General features: G+C 37.1%; 1 protein-coding gene across 1 annotated transcript in view; it reads left to right on the top strand.

Annotated features, from left to right (window-relative positions):
- The first annotated feature begins 213 nt into the window (after positions 1-213).
- VIRMA (vir like m6A methyltransferase associated) overlaps positions 214-19,446 on the top strand; it is a 61,625-nt gene continuing 42,392 nt past the window's right edge. Inside the window, exons 1-5 of the mRNA XM_065895197.1 lie at positions 214-287; positions 8,118-8,233; positions 11,939-12,025; positions 13,113-13,161; positions 14,684-14,852. Of these exons, the coding sequence (XP_065751269.1) occupies positions 225-287; positions 8,118-8,233; positions 11,939-12,025; positions 13,113-13,161; positions 14,684-14,852 (484 nt within the window). The 5' untranslated portion in view covers positions 214-224. The remainder of the gene's footprint in view (positions 288-8,117; positions 8,234-11,938; positions 12,026-13,112; positions 13,162-14,683; positions 14,853-19,446) is intronic.

Raw genomic sequence — 19,446 nt, 5'->3', positions numbered from 1 at the left:
TCCCTCCCCTTCTGCCTCTTCCCCTCTCGGCGCTCTGAGGGCGCCCTCCCGCCGCGCTGGAGAAGGCGACTTCCGGAAGCGCGACGCGTCGCGATAGGTTCAGGCTTGCGGCGCCAGCGCTTTGGTCACAGGAAGTACCGACGTCTCTCCCTCTCCTGAGCCGCTGTCGCCGAGCTTGGAGGGCTGCCCCGGAAGTCCTCCCCTTTCCCCCGCCCGCGGCAAACATGGCGGTGGACTCGGCGATGGAGCTGCTATTTTTAGACACTTTTAAACACCCGAGCGCTGAGGTAAGCCTTCGCGACTTGATTCCGACCCTGTTTCTCGAATTGGGGACTCTTACAAAAAATCGTTAGGTGTGTCTCGACTGTTCCTCGTGCCGATTGCCGCTTTAATTCCTCACACACACCTTCCCTCCTCCTAGCTTGGGTGTGGGCGCCGCGTCTCGGGGGTGGGTGGGGGTGGCGGTAGCCACCTCCACCCCCTACATTTCCTTGCGGTAGTTTCGGCCCCGCGTCGTCTTTGGTTGAGTTGGCTGCTCTACTTGCTTTGGTCCCCCACCCACCTCCTCAACCCCCTGGGTCCGCTTTGGGCCTTGAAGAGGATCATGGTTCTCAGGTTTACCTCAGGTGATGTTTTAGAAGGGGTCTCGGACACCTTGTGTTTGACAGTAGTGTTAGTGACCGAGCGGGTCACGTTGGCTTCCTGGTTCCCAAATCCCTTTTGCTAGGTCTCTTTTCTAACGGGAGTTATGCCACCCAGATGTGACACTCATTCGGTTTAGGATTGCGGTGTTCTCCAGTTTGTCCTGAAACTTTAATACAACTTATCTCTTGGAAAGATTTCACACATTAGGACAAGAAGAACTTACACAGAACGTCCTTTGTCTGCAGCATACTTGTGAAGAGGAGAGAATTGTAGTCAAACTGTAAAGGACAATTGTGTTGTCGTTTTGAGGGGGAGAGTGGGCTCTTGTAGGGTAATCGTTCTGTATGAACTTGAGCGCCCCTGAATGCATGACTGTTTCTGCCACATGTAAATTGAATAGTCAACCGGCCAAGAACGTACAGAAATGAAGTTCATAGAGAAATTCAAAGAAACCCCAGAGCTCACATTTCTCTTTCAGTGTAAAGTTAATTTAGAGAACTTTTTTTTTTTTTTTTTAATTTGGCTGCCCCGAGTCCGGGATCTTCGTTGCCGCGTGCAGGGTCCGTTTTCAGTTGCGGCATGCAGGATCTAGTTCCCTGACCGGGGATCGAACCTGGGCCCCCCGCATTGGGAGCGCAGAGCCTCAACCACTGTACCACCAGGGAAGTCCTCTAGAGAACTTTTTTTAAAAAATTGAGGTATAGTTGATTTACAGTATTAGTTTCAAGTGTACAACATGGTGATTCACAACTTTTATAGATTATACTCCATTTTAAGTTATTATAAAGTATTGGCTGCATTCCCTGTGCTGTACGATATATCCTTGTAGCTTATTTGTTCTATACATACAGTAGTTTGTACCTTAAGAGAGAACTTTTCTGTCTTCAGAGGTAGGGATGATAGTGGGTAGCAGTTGTACTTTGGTACTTGTTAAATAAAAAGTTTGACAACCTTGGTCTTCTGATTATTTTAATGAATGGTTTATAGGTCTATAAAAATCAAATATTTGGAAACTTTAGCATATCTTACTAACAATGAATTTTCTTGTGGTCTCTCATTTCATGTGGTTCAATTAGCTCTGTTCAATGACCATACTTTTCTGACTGCAGTTCCAGCTAGGCTTTAGAAAACTCACAGTGGAGGCAGTAGTTGGATAAGAACAAACCTATCATGCGTACAGAAATAGGGAACAGTTAAAAATGAAAGAAAAGCATATGATGAATTAGTTTAGTAGTTTACTAGTTTAGGAAAGTTAGCATTCATTCACTTACCATATATTTAGAAATCTAGTATTCATTCATTCTTAAGCAAGCATTGAGGACCATGGAGAGGATAGGACCGGTAGTAAATACCTTCTGGCATTGATTGAGGAAGGCTTAGTAGAGATCTTATTTGAACTGAGTCTTGAAGTAGGAGTCGGGGTTTTTTGGGGATATGGAATATTGGGATGTTTGTTCTCAAGGAGTTTATAACTAGTATTGGACATGAGGTCCACAGAATTATGATTCAAGTTAGATTATGATGAGTGCATAGAGGCAGAGTAGAAATTTCTTGAGGTTTGTCTCCTTTATTTCCAAAATGCTTATCAGTGTCTGATATATTAGGACCCCAGTCAATATTTATTTAGCTACCTTTGGTGGTACAAAAAAAGGCTCCGTGATTTCAGAGGAGGGACAGATCACTTTTCATTTGAGAGTATCAGGGAAGACTTCATCAAGGCAGGTAACATATGAACTTGGTCTTTGGTGGAAAGAATATGTTCCACAGTTATATATAGGAAAGGAGGGCATTCTCCTGGAGTAGTCAGTCCTTTGGAAGGTATGCTGAAGCAGTGGTTTGAAGTGGTACCTGATAGGCAGTTTGAAGCCAAATCACAGAGTTCCATAAATGGTCAGCAAAGGAGTGTGGGCTTTATTTTGTAAGAAATAAGTAGTTTTTGAGCAGGCAAATGATATGATTAGTAAAATTAAGGTAGGTTAGTACACCAGTACATTGGTGCATCAGTAATGCCTAAAATGGTTCAGAATAATTAGAGGTGGCAAATTGAGAAGAAAAGGTGAGACATAATGAAAACTTGAGTTAGCAGATGGGCAGTAATCATTGATAGCGTTTATTGAATGCTTATTTTGTGCAAGACGCAGTGCTTTGGTAATTTAAATACATTATCTCTAATTCATGAATCAATTTTGAAAGTTAGTTATCCCCATTTGATAGATAAGGAACTGAGCATGAGAAGTTAGGTGACTTTCCTAAAGTGGCATAGCTGAATTAAGACATACCAATGCACATTTCCTGGCTCTAAAGCTGTGCAGTGCTGTGTCCCAGTGGGATTAAGGAGGAGGGAATAGGTACAATATAAATTTTGGTTGTAGAATTGACCAGTTGCAACCAGGATGGCAACTGATAGTGTGAGAGTAGTTGAAAATGATAGAATTCTAATTATAGAGAACTGGTGGAACTAGAGAACTGGTGGGGCCATTGTTAGTCATAGAAGAGTCTGGAAGTGGGTTTGAAGTGACTTTGACGGGAACAAGATATTTTAGTTTTTGATTTGTTTAGTCAGACACCAGATAGATTCGCACAGTAGGAAGTTGGGAATCTGTTTAACAATTATTTATGAAAAACACTTTTGAAGGTGAGGCATAGCTCTAGGAGGGACAATACAGGTAGAAAACCAAAAAACCAAAATTTACTGCACTTGTTTTCAAAGGAATTTGTAACCTGGTAGGGAAAACAGGCATTTATTCAAGTTTCACAAGGGGAATATGTGAAGGGGTTTGAGTAGTGCTAAATGAATTACAAATTGTGTTGTGGTTTGTATGCCACTTTTTAAAAAATAAAAAAATGTTATTTTAGTAAATTTTAATTTTATTATAGAATAATTAGAAGTTACAGAAAAGCAAAGGCTTTCATAGTTCCACCTTTCGTAGTCTCATCTATCATTAACAACTTTCTTAAATTTTTCACAAGTCCTCTAGTAATTAAAAATATATATATACATAAACAAATACACATAAATGTATACACCCACCACACACATTAAGGTACTGATAACTATAATACTGTTTTCTGGTTTCTTTTCTCACCTAACAATGTGTCGTGCATCATTATAAATGAAGAAGTACACCTATACAACATTTTAAAAGTAAGCTTCATTTTCAAACATTCTCTCTCTTTTTTGACTAGGTAACACACGTACGAGGTACCAATTCAAAAGTGTGTACAGTAAAAAGTAAATCTTTTATCCCTGTCCCAAGCCATCCTGTATAACAGCATTTTTATTGGTTGTGTAATAGTTCTTTAAGTGGTAATGCTATTATTTATATATTAAATTCTCATACATCTAGGCTTCTGACTTTTTACAGTGATACGATATTCTTGAGGCTAAATTGTTTTATATGTTTTATATTTAATTAGTTAATATAATTAACATTATATTTATATGTTTTATATTTAATTAGTTCTTTATTACTTTCCAGAGTGGAATTGCTGGCTTAAAATTCAGTCTTACGAGGGTGATTGATGTTAGAAAGTCCTACTTCATTTTAGAGTTTAGGAAGTCAATTTGGAACTCATGCAAGCAGCAGTGATAATGGAAGTGGCAGGAATAGATGACATAGCCTTAGTTTACCCTTAGGAGAGGATAGGGAAGAGAAGATAGTTGCAGGAATAGGAAAGTATAGGAGACAGCTATACTGTGACCTTTAAACATACAATGACTTCTTCCTTAGATGTGGCTGAGTCATGGAACCTGACCAGTCTGTTCTTCACTTTTCAGGTACCTCTCTAATCATAAAACTTCCATTCCATGATTTCCCACTGTCAACCTGTCTTCCTAGGTTTAGGTACTCCTCTAGATATTTTAAGCCCCTACTTCATTGTAATATTTTTAACTTTGAAAACACAATTCAGTCAACTCTTATCAAGCACCTGTTAAAAGTCTTTCATTCATTAAATGAATATGCTCAGCACTATGAATACAACAGTAAACTGAGACTTGGTTCTTGTCTTCTTGAAATACCACTCCAACAGGAGAGTTAAAAGAAGCAATTAGAATTTAGTTTGATAAGCACTCATCTAGACTTGATCTGGCTTAGCTTTTAAGAGAAAGTTGACATCTGAAAGGAGTTGGGAGAGGAGCGTGGAAGGGTTCTAAGCAGAGACAGTAGCATGAGTGATGGCATAAAGATGAGGAAAACCAGGGTATGTTGGGGCTATAAATTTGGATTGGTGAGACGAGACCATACTTGTTTATAAGACTGAGGAATTTGGCCTAGTCTCTAGAACTAGAGGAGTGACAGCAGAAATGGAGGGAAATGCACAGATTTGAGAGCTGTTTAGAGGTTTAATCAATAGGACTTGATGTTTGGATGAAGGAATTATTTAGGTGAGAGAGAATGAGAAAGAATCCAAGGATGATAATGTTTTCTGTCTTGGCCATTGTCTGGATGGTGGTGCCATCACTGATGTAGGACACTTTAGTTTTGGACTTGTTGAGTTTTTGGTGCCAGAGGGACATTCAAATGGAGATGTCCAGTTGACAGTTGGATATAGTGGTCTGGGGCTCAGGAGAGAGGTCCTAAATGGTGATACAGATTTTTGGAGTTGACTTCTGGCAGTGAATGAAAAACTTATTTCTTGTAATTCTATTGATTGTGTTTAGCTACTCTGCCCTATTTTCCTCCCACATTTTGCCCTCTAGCCTTGGTGAACTATGCTTGTAATTTCTTGAACCTTCCAAGTTCTTGTTTGCATTCCTTTTGCACATGCCTCTCCCTTTGCCTAGAAAGCTCTTTATCCCTCTGCTACACTGATTCTTGTTTTCCTTAAACACTTACTTAGATCAGGTGCTACTTCTTTTGGGAAGCCTTCCCTGACACTCTTCTTTTCCCCCCACAAATGTTTGCCCACAGTCTGATTTAGGTAAGTACGCTTCTGAGTTTTCATAGTTTCCTGTGTGAGTCTGTATCATAGCAATTTATTTATTCATTTACTACCGTAGATTGTACCTTAATGGCAGGGATTATGTCTTGTCTTTATATTCTCAGGACCTAGCATACCTTGGAACATTATAGACATTTAGTAAATGTTTCAAAATAAATATTGAATAAAAGTGGTAGCAACTAATATAGAAACTCTTCTACTTACAAACAAAATAGATTTTGAAAGGCTATTTGTAAAACCTCAAGTTGATCTTTTTAGGTCCACAGTGACGACACCCTAACTACTACTAATACCATTCATTAATTAGCAGGGGGCAGGGTGGAAGGAGGTTAGAATAAATAAAGTTTTGTTCTAAGTTTCCTTTGTAAATATTAATGAGAATTTTTAACCATATAAGCAAAGAGCTTCTGTATAGTAGACTTTTTAAGTAGAGGAGCTCTTTACAGGACAGAAACATAGAGCCAAAGTTTGAGGCAGAATGCTTTTTCTTTTATATAAATCTACTATAGTACTTATTGAATACCTACAGTATATTTGTAATAATTAGGATATAATTTCAGCTGCTCTCATAAAGTCAGGATAACGATGGGTTAGATAAAATAAGATTTTCTCTTTCAATCTGGTTTTAAGTATTCTAGGGCTAATGTGACAGCTCTGCATTGTCAGAGACAGGTTCCTCTCCCATTCTTAGGGAATTGCCTGCATTTTCCAAGAGAGCTTACCATAACATGTGTTCTAGAAAGGCAGCAGAGTATAGAAGAAGAGGTGACAGGAGTTTCTGAAGTCTGAATTTTCCCTTTAAGGACATGACCCAGAGTTGCCTACGTCATTTCCATTTACATCCCATTGATCAGAATCTAGCAATCACATGTTCACACTGGCTTCCCAGGACATGGGAAATTCAGTTTTTAGTTCGCTTTTGCCCAACTCAGTCTTCTCTAGAAGAAGAGTTGTATTGGAAAACAACCAGCAATCAGCCACACTTTGCATTCATCCTGTTTCTTTTATATCTTTGAGAGTATAAAGTACACTTGAATAGTTAACCTTATGTTAAGATTTCTATACCTATATATTTAATTATATTTAATCTCTGAGCTTAAAATGCAAAATTGGAAAGTCATCCTCTGTCACATTTTAGGAAAGACTCATTTGACTAGTCTTTTGGTCTGTTGATAGGCACAGTATTCTTTGCAGCTTCAAGAGGCACTTAGGACTCAGTCTTTCTGGATGCAAATAATATGAACCATTCTTATTATAAGCTTTGACCACTAGGTAATGATGTTTGGCTGAACTGCTAGGAAAAGTTGATGTAAAACAATCGTCCAGGGCTTCCCTGGTGGCGCACTGGTTGAGAGTCCGCCTGCCGATGCAGGGGACACGGGTTCGTGCCCCGGTCCGGGAGGATCCTACATGCCGCGGAGCGGCTGGGCCTGTGAGCCATGGCCGCTGAGCCTGTGCATCCGGAGCCTCCGCTCCGCAACGGGAGAGGCCACAATAGTGAGAGGCCTGCGTACCACAAAAAACCAAAAACAAACAAACAAAAACACAATCGTCCAAAAACAATGTGAAAAATTTCTTTTTAAATTATTGATCTCAAGAGCTACATTTGTCTGGTCTTGTGTCAAATGATACATAGAAATAAATGTACACTAAATTATGCTATCGATTTATGTTATTATAATAAATTCTTAGTTTGTGGATTTTTTTCCTTTTTTAAATTTGAGAGGGTTTACCTTAACTGTTTGGTGCCTAAATGGCTTCCTTGGATCTCTTGATACTAGTATGTAAGTTTGGTAAATTAAGCTAATTTAAATAGAGATTCACCATCTCTCATCTATAATTCAGAAATTCAAAAATGGCAGAAAAATCTGCCCTAAATACATGTGGCCACGTGCTCTGATTTGAACTGATATGATGCTAGTTATAATCTTTATTTAGTGTGACTGTTTATACATGTTGCTGCAGAAGTATTAATGTTTTGGTTACAAGGTACTGCCCCAGAAGCCACTGGGGGTGTTAAGTAATATGTAGTGTTTGTATCATTTGCTTTCTAAAAATCTAAAAAGTCAGGATTCTGTTTTGTCTTTGGCCGGCACTGCCTGGTGTGCGGGATCTTAGTGCCCTGACCAGGGATCAAGCCCGTGCCCCCTGCAGTGGAAGCGTGTAGTACTAATCACTGGACCGCCAAGGAATTCCAAAAGTCAGGATTCTGAACGGTGTCTGGCTCCAGAGGTTTCCAGTAAAGGATTGTAGGTCTCTATTGGCCTAAGCAAAACATCAGCAGGGAAGCAGATGCAGGAAATGTTGTTATACAAATGGAGAGGTTTAACTAGGTACATTTTATCATCAGCTGTTTTTAAGAGTGGTTTTAATACCATTATAAAAAATGTAATAGCACTGTTTTAATGATGTGGTGTTTATTTTAAAATTGTTTGTGGTATTCTGAATGAAACAAATTGAAGTGAATAAATTTTGAATAGACAAAGTGTTTTGCTTACAGTATATTCCTCTCCCCCCTTTTCTTAAAGCAAAGTTCTCATATAGACGTCGTTCGTTTTCCATGTGTGGTTTATATCAATGAAGTCCGAGTCATACCCCCCGGAGTAAGAGCCCATAGCAGCTTGCCTGACAGTAGAGCATATGGGTAAGTCAGTTTTCTTTTTTAAAAGTACTTTTGACTAAAGTTGATCTAGAAACATACTCTTAAATGCAAAATTTTAAGGTAATATTTTGTAAGTAAAAAACAAAAAACCTAAAACTTTATTCAGTTATGGTTATGTTATGTTGCATTGTAATTGACTCTAGGTTTTCTCTATAATCTATATATTATTATAAACTTGAAAAGAGTCATTATTTGACCTGAGTACTAGATTAAGTTTTTCTTTCTTCATTTCTTTTTTTTAATTGGTGGAAATAGGTTTATATTTTCCGAACGATTCTAGGGTGACACAGTATAGTAGATGAAGTATTTTTAATGTGACTTTTTCCTTGAAAATAAGAATGAGTCTGAATATTTAGAAATATATCTTTTATTATGTTGCTACATTTTTTATTATATTATTTTATAGTATCAGTTTTCATGACTTATTGGTGATCTCCTTAGCCTGATACATGTGTCTTTTTATAAATATGTAGCTTCACATTACCATTAGTTGTACTGAGCAAGTAGTTATTTGAGCATCATTTCTCTTTCTTAGGCTCTTTGTGAAATAAACCAAATATAAGACATGGTTCCTGATGTAGAGTTTTGGTTTTTTTAAATCTTTTTATAATTTTTATTTTTTGGCCATGCAGTGCGGCTTGTGGGATCTTAGTTCCCAGGATTGAACCTGGGCCATGGCAGAGAAAGCACCAAGTCCTAACCACTGGACCTCCAGGGAATTCCCTGCTGTGGAGTTGTTCATAATTTTAACAACTGACATAAAACAGAGGAATTTGATCTTTGTTGTAACATGAATAATCATCTTCTTCTGATTTTAATTACATGAACTGGAGATGAAAGCTAAATTTTGGTTATAGAAACATGGATATGTATAATAAATATATCTGTGGGTTTTTAGCTTATAGCCTAGGTGTTACTCTTACGTATCAATGCCACATTTTGTTATGTCCATGCTGTGATAGCTCAGTTTCTATTACCTGAAAGAGTTAAGCCAGCTACAGGGGTGACTGTTAATGGTACAGATTCAAAGTTAAGGGCTCATTTCTTCATAATTGTGAAAAGTAGTTGGTTATTCCTAGAGGTAGATATAAAAATCTTCAAATGTTTTCAGGTCATTTAAAGGTAAAACAAATACAAAACAAAACAGTAAGAATGATTAGTATTTATAATGACAAATCATTGTAATTGACTTCATATCTTTTTTGCCATGTGTAAGGAAATAAAATCTCCTGTTTTCCTGTATTTCTTTCTACTTTTCCTATGTGTGTAGAATGAGAAAGATGGAGTAATGATAGTGTATCCAGCAGTCTTCTCTAATTGTACTGCTTTTGGTCAAGAAAGGTCTATTAGTTATCTGTTGCTGTATAACAAACTGTAGAAAATTTAGCAACCTAATCCCCTACTATTTCTGAGGGTCAGGAGCCTGGGAGCTGCTTGATTGGCTCAAGTTCCCTCATAAGGTTATAACTAAGATATAGGCTTTGGGTTGCAGTCTCAGAAGATTTGACTGAGGCTAGGGAATTTTAGAAGCCTGTTCACATGACTGTTGGCAGATCTTCAGTTCTTTGCCAGGAGATCCTTTCTATGGGTTGCTTATGTCACAGCATGTATTTTTGCAGGGTGAGTGATCCAAGAATGAAAGTGAGAGAGCATGCCCGAGAAGGAAGCCACAGTCGCTGTATTTTATAACTTAATATCAGAAATGGCATACTGTGACATACTTCAATATACTGCTTTTACTATATTCTGTTGATTACATATTCTACTGGTACAGTGTGGGAGGGAACTACACAGGGGTGTGAATACCAGGAAGCAGGGGTCTTTGGGGGCCATTTTGGAGGCTGGCTACCACAGCAGGCAATATGAATCTCTGCCATTAGCTGCAGTGGGTAAGAGTATTTGTTACATTTCCCCCTTCTTATCTCTCTCCTTTTTCTTAGCTGGGCGTGAATGGCTGTTCATGTTTTAATAGTTCCAAATATGAAATTATTATCAGAAACAACTTTATGCACAGTATGTTATAGAACAGTAAAATAAAGTATTGATTCAGTAATACAAATATGTAAGATGTTGGGAAGCCTGAAATCTCAAGGTTGAAAGTAATGTTAGAGATGATATATTTGTGCAGCACACTTTATGATAGTATTTTTTCTCATTATGAAATTCAGAACTATGTCAGGTAAAATTAAAACCCCTGTTATCCCTCCATTCTGAGAGAATCTTAACATTTGAGGCCATGTGTTTTTAAATTTATGTGTGTGCGTTTATATATATATACTGTTTTTTGTTTTTTGTAAATGTGGTATCTTATGTGAGGTTAGGTTTTAGAGTCAAGTTTTAAGATGAAAGTCTAGTGGAGTCAAATTACCATTGATTCTTTAAATCGCTTTTCGGTGCCCAGGACCTGAGTCTTTGGTGCCTCCAGAGGAAAGAATTTGCATTTCAGTCCTTTTTCCTTTCCTTGAGATATTGGAGGCCAGGGTCTGGTTTGAAGAGGAAGGCTAGGAGAGAGAGACTAGAGTTGTTGAGCACATATAGTTGAATTTGGGTAAGATAAAATGTATGATGCTGCTCTGATCCCACTGCGTGCTATTCTGTGTATTCCTTTATTTCATTTAACATTATGTCAGGAGTACTTCACATCATTTAAATTTATTTGAAAATATGATTTCTAATGACTGCATAATCTAACAAATCAATGTACTCTTATTTATTCGGCTAGTTCTTAAAGTGGAGACCATTAGATGGTTTTTAGTTTTCACATTATTAGTATAATGCACCTCCTCTTGAAAAAAGTCTTTGTATATTAGTGTTTCCATAGAAACACTTTGTAGAGAAAAGTATTTCTGGAACAAATGGTGTGAACATTTTCTCAGTCTCCTGAATTTTATTGCCATATTGTCTTTCAGAATGATTGTACCTGTTTGTACTTCTACCAGAAATACATAAAGGAATCTCTTTCAGAGTACTCCGGGCATTACACTTTTTACCATATGGATTTTTTGTAAATAAACAACAAAGCATGCATTGTTTAAAAATCAAGATTTTAGTTGAGCCGAAGGAATTTCAGCAAGGGTGTAGCAGGGTTTCATTCTAGTGCAAATTAAATAGGCTTTAATCTTGATTATAGAAGTCTATAGAAAAATCCAAATATTTATGTAAATTAGTGCTATACAAATTTCAATCTGGGCTTTAAGTCACAATTTAGGGCTCTGATGCTCAAAGTATTATTACAGTCCTGTATGAATGTGGGTTAAATTGAAATTAAATGGTAATTATTATTTACAACTTAAAGTTAGTTAACTCCTGATTCTTTTTGCTAATAGAATAATGATATAAGGAATTATAAAACTAGATACCATGATTAATTAGCATTTGCCATTAAAATACATTAAAAAATTTAAATATCTGTGTGTTTTAAAATGGTCCAAGTAGCAGGCGAAAGTTATTTGATGGCTAAAAATTTTTCAGTAGTACTCAAAGTGAATACTTGACTTCTTGAGAATTGGATATGAATAAAATTACAGGAAATATTGCAGTTAACTCCGTGTTTTTGTTATTTACATATTAGGAATAATTTATCTTAATTCTAGAATTGCTCTTAAATTTGTACTTACTTTGTTTTTTGTTTTAATTTAGGAACTGATTATTGTAAAGGCTGACCTTTCAACTTTGTTTCATTCACAGGGAGACATCACCGCACACATTTCAATTAGACTTATTCTTTAACAATGTAAGCAAACCAAGTGCCCCAGTTTTCGATAGGTTGGGAAGGTATGTACTTACTAGGTAATTTCACCAGCAACTCATAAGTTAGTAAGCAAAACCTTTTTATTCTTTAGATAGAAGAAAAGGCTGTGTATGGTGGTAGATCCAAGAACTCAGGGTTTAATTTTCTCAATTGACAATATTAAGGAAATGTCAAGCTCCTAAGAACATGTTGAGTTTATTTATAAAATAAAATTTTAAATGTGTGAAACATTAACCATCTTTTGTTTGCTTTTTATTGGTGTATGCATTATACATATCACATGATTTGATAGTAACCTAATTTGGAAAAGATTACTTTTTGATTCTTAAAAGAACCTATATAAACACATTGAGATTTTGTCTATGTTTTTTACGTCACACTACTACATAATTTAAAATTCCATAGTCACATTTTTGTAAAATGAGAATTTTGTTATAGTTACTCCTATTTTGAATTATATAATACATGCTAGGTATGACTAACACTAGTTGTTTTGATGTCTGCAAATTAATCAACCGTTAGATGGGTTTACTCATTTATGAAAATTCATTTATAAAATAACAATTTTTTAAAGGCAGCTTAAAAATGGAAAATTTTCTGTCCCTGTCAGGAATTAAGTTTTGCTTATTCTTTTATTGATTCTCCACTCATTTATTATTAAATTATATTGGTAATTTAACTTCTTTTTAAATGAAGGGAACCTAGGTAATCTGAAACAGCTAATTTTTTATATTATAGAATGTTATTCTTATGTCAGTACCTGATGAAAATAGGTGCTTTTTAAAAATTTTGGTCCCAGTATACATTTTTTTTGAAGACTATAATGCTATGGATCTCTCCTCTGGCTGTACATTAGAATTACCTGGGGTGCTTTTAAACAAACATTGATTCTCACACACACCTCAAAGCAATTGAACCAGAATCTCAGGGGGGTTTGTTTTATACTTTTTCTTGATATCATTTTGTGGAGCGTAAATTAAACCCAAACTTTGTAGTTCATTAAAACACAAATCTAGCACTTGATTGAAATATATGAATCTAGAAAAACTTCTTCATGAACTGTGATGTTCAGTGTTTGAGCCTATATATTTATTCCTACTCTTTTGGCAGCCTGGAATATGATGAGAATACTTCTATCATCTTTAGACCCAACTCAAAGGTAATTGTAGAAGTCAGTTTTCAACTTGTTACTACTGTTGTTCTCACCTCCATTCAGAGTTTTTGATCCAGATAAACCAGTGATGCAGAATGTCAACTTACTTGGTTCTAGTTCTGCAGAATATCGTCATTTCTTGTCTGATTCCTCTTGTATTCCAGAAGCTATTTTAAAATGGAGCAAAGACATTGTAATGCTATTATCTACCCATATAGCTCTTTATTCTAATTTTATACTTGGGTCAGGAAGAAGCCAGCATCTGTGCTTTTCCTTCTTTTCATTTAGGTGGGCAAATTCAGAAGATGACAGGCAGGTAAATTATTATTAAACACCATTGTACCTTAATTAAGTTTTCTTTAAAAATTCATATTTCATACTTCTTCCTTGTGTATCAGAAGTGTCTTTTTCTTGATACCAAATGCCATTCTGAAAGCATCTAAAAGATCTGAATCATGGAAGAGCCGAAATCCAAAAATAATGGTGATCTAATATGGGACTACTCAGCCTGCTGTTTGTTTTTGGTGGGGGATGGGTATTTAATCCTCTGCACCTTGTTTAGACTAAAAATTGTATTCTTTATCTATTTATCTTCCTTCCAGTGGTATTTCTGTTTAGAGTCTATTAATCTGTGGGCATAGTCTTTGAGCCTTTCTTCTGGTCCCTGATTTCCCTTTGCTAGAGTTTGCTAAGGTTAGCAAGGAGAATAATAATTTTTTTCTTCCTCTAGAACCCTTTCTCTAGGGTTCCATTACCACTTATTATTTCATCTTTATCCAACACTGTAGAGTGGGAGGAGAACTCAGAAGTCAGGGGCTTTGGTTTCTAGCCAAATTTTTCTACTGACACTCTCATTTTCTTATTTGTTGATAATATTTGCTCTGATTACCTCTCATAGTTATTGTGAAGATAGAGTGATTAATAGATAAGCTCTGAAAAACGTAAAGTTATTTTATAAGGAAATATTGAGGGTTAATGGCATTGATAAAGTCTTTGATCTTTTTAGGATAAAGTTTCTTTGCAAAAACAATTTGTTTAATGCCTCTGGTTACCCTTTTTAAGTACAGTATAGATACACTGAATATACCTGCATGTCATGTAAAAAGAATGCTGTATAATTTTATAGGCTTTATAATTCTTGAGACTGGGCACAATTTGTACTCTTGTGTATCTCCATGACCCCTGTAACTATTTGGGTTTAATTTATGAATTGGCAGTAGCTCCCCCTTAATTTCCTTCTCATTTCTCTTCTCTTGGTTGGGAATCTGGTTATGCTTTTTGAATAGGATTGGCCTAAAGTATAGAACTGGGGAGATGTAGTCCTGAGACAGTTTTAGGTATGGTAACTCTGGAGGGCCATGCAAAAGTTGTGCCTCTGGGTGAATTTCCACCAATATTGACCTTTGCATTTTCAGCATACTTTTATACTTTAGTTGACCCACAAAGTAATTTGATACCAGTTTACTTCTGACATAGTAAAACATTCATTTGAAAGATATCTCTTCCCCTCCCCCTCCCCCCAAATCAGGTGAATACTGATGGTTTGGTGCTAAGAGGCTGGTACAACTGTCTGACACTGGCAATATATGGATCAGTGGATAGAGTCATAAGTCATGACAGAGACTCTCCACCACCTCCACCTCCACCTCCACCACCTCCCCAGCCACAGCCAAGTTTGAAAAGGAATCCAAAACATGGTGAGAATTTAATTTAATTTAATTTTATTTTATTACTTACTTTTGGCTGTTTTGGGTCTTCATTGCTGCGCACGGGCTTTCTTTAGTTGTGGCGAGCAGGGGCTACTCTTCGTTGCAGTGTGTGGGCTTCTCATTGCGATGGCTTCTCTTGTTGCAGAGCATGGGCTCTAGGCACGTGGGCTTCAGTAGTTGTGGTGCATGGGCTCTGGGGCACGTGGGTTTCGGTAGTTGTGGCTCATGGGCTTAGTTGCTCCACGGCATGTGGGATCTTCCAGGACTGGGGATCGAACCCATGTCCCCTGCCTTGGCAGGTGGACTCTTAACCACTGCGCCACCAGGGATGTCCCCATGGTGAGAATTTTAAATTTGCTTTTATCAGTGACACTTATGTTCATTATAGTAGGAAAAGGTAACTCAAAGAACTCTTCTACTTTTTGAACCTTGTTTAAGGTTTGACAAGTTATCTGCCAATCTCCCATTCTTTCCTATAAGAGTGTCTTTTATGTTGAAGTGGTTGCATTTTATTTTCCTCCACTACTTTGCAAAAATGCTTTTTTAATTGACCCAAGGTTTTTTTTTTTTTCATTTAAAATATGTATATGATAATATAATCCATGGTTATTCATGGTTTACTATGAAAATTGTCTTTCAAAGAATTGAAGAATAGGCAGTAAATATGGTATGTGTTTTTGGAATACTTGTGTTAATGGCATTTGTTTTATCAGGACTGCATTTCAGATTTCCTTAGATGTCCAAATCTTAGCTAAGGCAGATTTTCCTGCTTTTGAGAACCTTTTGCTTATTAATTCAAGACAAGAAAAATGAAAACTCTAGGGACTTCCCTGGCGGTCCAGTGGTTAAGACTCCCTGCTTCCAATGCAGGGGGCGTGGGTTCAATCCCTGGTCGGTGAACTAAGATCCCACGTGCCTCATGACAGGGCGAAAAAAAATAAAACAAACAGGGACTTCCCTGGTGGTTCAGGGGTAAGACTCTGCGCTCCAATGCAGGGGGCCTGGGTTCAATCCCTGGTCGGGAAACTGATCCCTCATGCATGCTGCAACTGAGGGTTCGTGTGCTGCAACTGAGAGTCTGCATGCCACAACTAAGTGTCCACGTACTGCAGCTAAGACCTGGTGCAGCCCAAATAAATAAATAAATATAAAAAAAATAAAAATAAAGCACAAGCAACTTTATAAAAAAACAAACAAAAAACCTCTAATGAACTTTAGTGACTTTCATTTTATAGAGCAGACAGCTGGACTCATGTTTTCCAGGGTCTCTTTTCCTCACTCTAGTATTACTCATAAGCTGTTGAGCTAAGGAGATTTGGGAATAAATTTTGAAATTATAATTGAGGTCATAGGGAAAAATATTTTGCTTTACAATTAGCATTTTATGAGCACAAATAAAATGACCATTGTTTCTCTTAAATCCTTATATAATAGTGTGGTGTGAGATCTTTGCTCTGATGGTGGTCACACACTGTAGTTTAATCTTTTTTCTTTTATAGTACCTGCTAAGCACAGGTAAATTAATTGACCATATATGCATGGATTTATTTCTGGGCTCTCTGTTCTGTTCCATTGACCTTTGTGTCTCTTTTTATGTCAATACCATACTGTTTAAAATACTATTGCTCTGTAACATTGTAACGTTGTGTGATACCTCCAGCTTTATTCTTTCTCAAGATTGCTTTGGCTTTTTGGGGTCTTTGATGGTTCTATACAAGTTTTAGGATTGTTGTTCTATTTCTGTGAAAAATGCCATTGGAATTTTGGTAGGGATTGCATTGAATTTGTATATTGCTTTAGGGGAGTGTGGGCTTTTTTTTTTTTGGCCATGCTGTGCGGCTTGTGGGATCTTGGTTCCCTGACCAGGGATTGAACCCAGGCCCCCTGCAGTGGAAGTGTGGAATTCTAACCACTGGACTGCCAGGGAATTCCCCCTAGTATGGACATTTTAACAGTATTAATTCTTCCCGTCCATGGGCACAGAATATCTTTTCATTTATTTGTGTCCCCTTCAGTCTCTTTCATCTATGTCTTGTAGTTTTCAACATACATGTATTTCATGTCCTTGTTTAAATTTATTCCTAAGTGTTTTATACTTTTGGATACAATTGTAAATGGGATTTTCTTAATTTCTCTTTCTCGTAGTTCATTATTAGTGTATAGAAACGCAACCTATTTTTGGGTATTGATCTTGTGTCCTACAGATTTACTGTATTTGTTTATTCTAATAGGTTTTAAAAAATTTTTTATCTATTTTTATTTTTGGCTGCATCGGGTCTTTGTTTTGGCATGCGGGATCTTCATTGCAGCATGAGGGATCTTTCGTTGCAGCATGTGGGCTCTTTGTTTCAGTGCATGGGCTTCTCTCTAGTTGTGGCAGGTGGGTTTTCTCTCTCTAGTTGTGGTGCGTGGGCTCCACAGCACGTGGGTTCTGTAGTTTGCAGCACGTGGCTCTCTAGTTGAGGCGCACAGGCTCAGTAGTTGTGGTGCGTGGGCCTAGTTGCCCCGTGGCATGTGGGATCTTAGTTCACCAACCAGGGAATCAAACCCACGTCCCCTGCGTTAGAAGGTGGATTCTTTACCACTGGACCACCAGGGAAGTCCCTCTAATAGGTTTTTAATGGAGTCTTTAGGGTTTTCTTTATATTATACAGGTTTCCCCTGCTGTCTGAAATAGAGTGTTCCTATGAAACCTTTCATACACCAAAATGGTATAAAACGAAGAAACAATTACCTTAGGACACATCTTGCTAATGGACGCACAAAATAAATTGAGATAAAGCCCAGATGCTCACAGACATAGTTCAAAGCTATGGTGGCTAAATGCTGAGATGCTGAGTGTAGTTGCCAGAGAAGGAGCTTGGCAGTGCCACTCTCACTCTTTGGGGTTATGTTGCCTCTGTAACAGCTCAGTGCAAAACAAATGCTTAACACTTATTTTCTCTTTTCACATTTTTTTGTAGAAGTGAAAATCCACTTTGGATTTCTTTTGGTTAGTGAAAACACGTACTAAGATAGGTCTTTTGTAAAAGTGAAGTGGCATAAAATGAACTTCCAAAAAGCAGGGTATACCTGTATCAGGTTATCTGCAAAGAGCTACAGTTTTACTTCTTCCTTTCCAATTTGGATGCCTTTTATTTCTTTTTCTTGCCTAACTGCACTGGCTAGGACTTCCAACACTGTGTTGAATAAAAGTGGCAAGAGGTGGGTATCCTTGTTCTGTTCTTGATCTTAGAGGAAAAGCTTTCAGCTTTTTACCATTGAGAATGATGTTAAAGCTATGGGCTTGTCACATATGGCCTGTTATGGTGTGGTACATTCCCTCTATACCTGTTTTGTTGAGAGTGTTTATCATAAATGAATTTGAATTTTGAAAAATGATTTTACTGTATCTGTCGAGATGATCATATGATTTTTAGCCTTCATTTTGTTAATGTATCACATTGACTAATGTGCAGATGCAGAGCCACCCTTGCATCCCTGGAATACATCCCACTTGATCATGATGTATGATCCTTTTAATGTATTATAGAATTCGGCTTGCTAATATTTTGTTGAGGATTTTTGCATGTATGTTCATCAGAGATATTGGCCTGTAACGTTCTTTTCTTGAGGCATCCTTGTCTAGTTTTGGTATTAGGGTAATGCTGGCCTTGTAAACGAGTTTGGAAGACTTTGAGAAGGACTGGTATTAATTCTTGGAATATTTGGTAGAATTCAGCAGTAAAGACGTATCGTCCTGGACTTTTGTTTTTGGGAGGTTTTTGATTACTGATTCAATCTCCTTACAGTAATTGGTCTGTTCAGATAGTCTATTTAATCATGATTCAGTCTTGGTAGGTTGTATGTTTCTAGGGCTGTATCCATTTCTTCTAGGTTGTCCAATATGTTGGTGTATAATTGTTCATAGTAGCTTGGTGTGATCCTTTGTATTTTGGTGGTATCAGTGGTAGTATCTCCTCTTTCATTTCTGATTTTGAGTCCTCTTTTTTTCTCGGTGAGTCTAGCTAAAGGTTTGTTAATTTTATCTTTTCTAAGCTTGTAGTTTCATTGATCTTTCCTATTGTCTGTAGCCTTATCACAGCATATGACATAAGTAAGTAGTTACTCTAAAATTTTGTTAAATATATTGACTTGTCGGAAAGAGAAAGACAAATACTGTTGTGATATCACTCATATGTGGAATCAAACTATGGCACAAATGAACCTATCTACAAAGCAGAAGCAGACTCACAGACATAGAGGACAGATTTGTGGTTGCCAGGGGGGAGGCAAGGTTGGTGAGGGGTGGATGGGGAGTTTGGGCTTAGTAGATGCAAAGTTTTACATATAGAATGGATAAACAACAAGGTTCTACTGTATAGCACAAGGAACTATATTCAATATGGGATAAACCATAATGGGAAAGAATATAAAAACATATATGTGTATAACTGAGTCACTTTGCTGTACAGCAGAAATTGATACAATATTGTAAATCAACTATGCTTCAATAAAAAAATAAAAAAAGACAAGTGGATAAAAAATTTACTGACTTCTAAAAAAACTTTTATTGGAGTATAATTTTTATTTACAGTGTTGT

The sequence above is a fragment of the Phocoena phocoena genome, chromosome 17, assembly GCF_963924675.1.
Source record: "Phocoena phocoena chromosome 17, mPhoPho1.1, whole genome shotgun sequence".
In the NCBI taxonomy this organism is placed as follows: domain Eukaryota; kingdom Metazoa; phylum Chordata; class Mammalia; order Artiodactyla; family Phocoenidae; genus Phocoena; species Phocoena phocoena.
This window is presented reverse-complemented; position numbering and strand designations above follow the sequence as displayed.